The sequence below is a fragment of the Solanum pennellii genome, chromosome 3 (assembly GCF_001406875.1).
Source record: "Solanum pennellii chromosome 3, SPENNV200".
NCBI classification, from domain to species: domain Eukaryota; kingdom Viridiplantae; phylum Streptophyta; class Magnoliopsida; order Solanales; family Solanaceae; genus Solanum; species Solanum pennellii.
In genome coordinates this window covers 19,746,999-19,751,184 of record NC_028639.1, presented here as the reverse complement: position 1 = coordinate 19,751,184, position 4,186 = coordinate 19,746,999, and the positions used below count along the sequence as shown (strand labels likewise).

Below are 4,186 nucleotides of genomic sequence, written 5' to 3'. Positions count from 1 at the left end.
ACTGCCACGGTTCACCTATCGTTGCAATTGACGTTTTTACCGTAGCCATAGGTCTAAGGCTACGGTTACACCAACCGCTACAACAGATCGCGTAGCAATAGAGCTGTTGCTACGGTTCTGTGCGACAGTTCATATAACCGTAGCCATACATTGACCTATTGCCACGGTTATCATTTGAATTAATTGCCAACGGTTATGTATGTATTGGTACAGTTTTTAACCGTCGTAATAGAGGTTTATGCATCAGTTCTGTTAAGGCTATGGCTACAGTTTTTTTCGATTCAACACACCATTTCACTCAATTGCGACGGTTGTTATAGGGATATTGCAACACTTTTAAACAATTGTAGAACTGTTGCTTAATGCCTATTGCAACGGTTATTACCTGCTATTTGCAACAATTCTAATGCAATATTAGTAAGCTATATATACCTGCTATATACTAAATCATCCATGAGAATAAATTTTATAACATAAAAATACACATAAATCGTTAACGAGAATAAATGTTCATTACCTTAATTAGAATTCAAGATCCGTGATTCTAATATCAATTAAAGCAAAATGTACAAATCATTTTATAGCATTCAAAAAAGGTGAAACACATGCCATAGAATTTTCAATCTTCAAAAATATATGATTTCTAGAACATCAATAAAGTTTACATCAATATATACTTCAGCTCCTATGTCAAGTCTTCACTATTGCTTTCATTGCCTTCTTCGATTTCGTCACCTACATACAATCAGAAAAAAATATAAATAATTTAGGAAACCTCAAATCTTGGAAATTAACAAGTATACATGTAGTTACAACCTGCAGGCATTAGCTTTTAGAATTGTTCAACCCTAAAACTTGGAAATCAAGTACATGCCAATCAAGTTTCCAACACTAAAAAGATAAAAGGTGGAAGAGAGAATAGATTACTTCCAATCTGAATCCTCCAATGAATCATCAGTTTCAAGTATCAGATGAAGAAGATGGATCAGAAGAAGAAGAGGAGGAGGAAGAGGAAGTTTTTCAAGAAAATGACATTGGAAACCTTCAAAGTCACTACCAAAACCAGCAGATGCCACAGTCACTCTGCAAAAAGCCAGAAAAATGGGCTAATTTCACAGTAAGCGAACAAGAATTGAACAAAGGGACAAGAAGAATGAAGCCAAAGAGAGCTAAAACAGATGTTATAGAAGGCCATGGAGGCCGAATTATTCGAGCCACGGGAAGGAAAGACAGACACAGTAAGGTTTCAACTGCAAAAGGTCCGAAGGATCGACGAGTTAGGCTTTCACCAAACACTGCAATTCAGTTCTATGATGTGCAAGATAGGCTTGGGTATGACCGTCCAAGTAAGGCTATTGATTGGCTGATTAAAGAAGCTAAAGCTGCAATTGATGCTCTTGGTGAGTTCCCTAATAATTTTCACTCTACTAAACTAAATCCCAAAAAAATGCAGTATTCATTTGATCAAGAACAGAGTCCAGAATTTAGCCAAGAAAACAGAGGTGTTCCCAATTCTGAATGTGGAGTTCAAGACAAACAGCAAGAGGTGAATTATGACATCCCAAACTTGTTTTCATCATCTGATGGTTTAAAGATTCCATTTTTAAGTGATCTCCAGAGCTACCCACATGGGCATTTTCTCAATTTCCAGTCTTTACAAGATGACACAATCCTATCCTCTGGTAATCATCATCAAGGCAGCTTCTTCACCACCACTTCAGTTAATCATTTCCCATCAGTTTTAAGTCAAAATCAGGTGTTTTCTCACAGGGAACCCCTTCAGTCCAGTTTCTTCCCTCTAATGAGTGATCCATTAAGCACACAACTTGAGACCCTTTCATATGGATTTTCCAATGATGGTTTCACAGGAATAATTTCTAGTGCTTCAAGAATTCAAGGGGAAGAGGAGCAGGCTACATTTTTTACTGCTTCTTGACCCACTGCCCAACTTTTCCCCAACTTCCTTAGATCAATAGCGTACTATTCCATTCTAATCCTATAGCAAGTAGCAACAACAAATACCAATCAAAACATAGAATTAGCGACACCAACCTTGTTTAGCCCCTTGAACAGAAGTAGATTCTCTTGGTGAAGGAGTCGACAATGCTGCCAATATGTTAGGATCAATTAATCCCGCATGCTTAAGTTGTGCAATAACATCTGCAATAACTTCTTGTCGCACAATTTTCTTTTGTTCCTCCATTTGTTTCTCCATTTTCTGCATCCTCTCTTGCATTTCCTGCATTCCATCAGTTGTTGCACTTAAAGTTGATTCCCAATTGCCAACTTTTTTTTTCAAAGTAGTCTTTGTAACTCCTGCGCCATATAGTCTTAGACGTCCCGGATGTTCAGGACCCATGACGCTTGAAAATGCATCAACATACTCACCATTTATGCTTATTTGTTTTTCAATTTGCTCCATTTCAGCCTACCAAAGTATATCCAACAAATACAATCTTATGAAATAAATAATTGATCTCAACAAAAAAAATTAAAATAGACAGGCACATACAATTTTACTAGTAGTATCTTCATTTGAGGCCTTGTACGATCGCCCAGGTTTTCTTGTTCTTGTAACCACAAAGATATCCTTAGATGATACTGTCTCCTTATCTTTCTCCTAGTCGAATTGAAATATATATAAAAACTAAACTCACATTGGAAGAGATCCAAAAGAAAATTTCATTAAAAAATAATATATCAGAGAACTCACCAGCTTATTACGAACTAAAGCGAAACTCTTTTTGCCAGCAGTGTGTGGATTCATCAGTTTTTTTCGATTCTTTGCATTTGTTTCAGACATTTTCTGCAAAGAAATGAATCAGTAATGTTAATCGAAGGTATATTAGTGTTATATAGTGTACTAGACGAGGTCAATATTAGTCTGTCTTTCCTTTATAACAATCTGTCAATATTAGTCATTATATAGTGTTAAGGTGTCTTGTAAAATGCATGTGACTATCACAATAAATGATACAGATACAGGCCTGAATTACAGATACAATCTGCTCCTTATGGGTCTTTCTAGTAAGGTCTGAATTACAGATACAGGCCAAAATGTTGCTCTAATTGCTTCAAGTTTGGGCATGATAATGATCCACTTGCTGATTAAAAAGACACCTATGAGAAAGAAGAGTCATGAGGAAGCATAGAAGCTGGGAAGGGAGGTAGTATTTTTTCTAACAGCTTTGAAGTGTTGGGGGTCACTAGGTGGAAAGAAGCTGGGAAGGGAGCAAAAATCTGGAGCTATAATACAAATGCTACTTATTAAAAAAATTGATATTCTGAACTACATTTTTACCTTGAATTTTTCAGAATTCCAATATTTGAGTAGCTCTCTAAATTGACATTCTGGAATATGACCAGGCTTTTTTGCCATTCGAACTGCATCATTTTCATATGGATCGTAATAATTAAGCTTCAAATCACTTCTATGTCTTCTCCAAGCATCTCGAATTGTTACCATAGCCCAATGGTACGCAGCTTCAGGAATAATATATTTCCCCTATAATTTTGTGTCATTCAATTAGCCAATAGAAGTAAAATACTTTTACAAATAATTTATTATTGTAAACTACAAACCTTGGTATAATCCCACAAATCCTTTTTAGTGTCCATGCTCCTCCAATCCAATATATCAAATGGGCAAAGAGTCGCATTTCTAGCCAATGTTCCTAGGAAGCTACTTAGCTCTATGACAACATCATCCGTAGGACCAACAGGTTGATTTTGACTATTCAGTATGATCAACTTACGTTCTTTTCGGGCATGAACATCATGCATTTGCGTTCTACCTCTTTTATTTGGACTGGAAAGAACTCCAGCTATAAGAAAATAAAAGAAATATAATTAAAAATTATGAATACATTTAATAGGTTTGTAATCTTATATGTTACCTTGTTCTTCAGGTTGATCATTTGTTTGAGGAGTAACAGAATTCATTTGCACTTGATCCTCGAAAGGAAAATCTTTGCCATGCTGGTCAAGAGGCAGCTCCTGGACAGGCTGCTCAAGAGGCAGCTCCTCGACAGGGTGCACAACAGGCAGCTCCTCGACAGGCTGATTTTCAAAAGGCAACTCCTCGGCAGATTGTCTTTTTGCTTCAGATTGTGGTGCTACTGATTGTTGTCCTCCAATTAATTTGAGCAGATGTCCTTTCTCGCACTCTATTTCTTTAATAATTTCA

General features: G+C 36.5%; 2 protein-coding genes across 2 annotated transcripts; one reads left to right on the top strand and one right to left on the bottom strand.

Annotated features, from left to right (window-relative positions):
• Positions 1-685: 685 nt before the first annotated feature.
• LOC107014228 lies at positions 686-2,803 on the bottom strand. Its single transcript, XM_027915421.1, has 4 exons — positions 2,714-2,803; positions 2,513-2,620; positions 2,053-2,239; positions 686-735 (listed from the first exon to the last, which is right to left on the bottom strand). Exons 1-4 carry the CDS (start codon positions 2,801-2,803, stop codon positions 686-688), a joined length of 435 nt encoding a protein of 144 aa, XP_027771222.1.
• On the top strand, positions 885-1,939 carry LOC107013757 (transcription factor TCP10-like). Its single transcript, XM_015213634.2, has one exon. The coding sequence runs from the start codon at positions 947-949 to the stop codon at positions 1,934-1,936; it is 990 nt and encodes a 329-aa protein (XP_015069120.1). The 5' UTR covers positions 885-946; the 3' UTR covers positions 1,937-1,939.
• Positions 2,804-4,186: the final 1,383 nt, after the last annotated feature.

Coding starts and splice junctions, on each gene's coding strand:
- LOC107013757 (XM_015213634.2), top strand. CDS start 947: ATGAATCATCAGTTTCAAGTATCAGATGAAGAAGATGGATCAGAAGAA.
- LOC107014228 (XM_027915421.1), bottom strand. CDS start 2,803: ATGTCTGAAACAAATGCAAAGAATCGAAAAAAACTGATGAATCCACAC. Junction 2,240..2,512: donor AAGATACTACTAGTAAAATT/GTATGTGCCTGT, acceptor GATGGAATGCAG/GAAATGCAAGAGAGGATGCA. Junction 736..2,052: donor TGTTCAAGGGGCTAAACAAG/GTTGGTGTCGCT, acceptor GATTGTATGTAG/GTGACGAAATCGAAGAAGGC.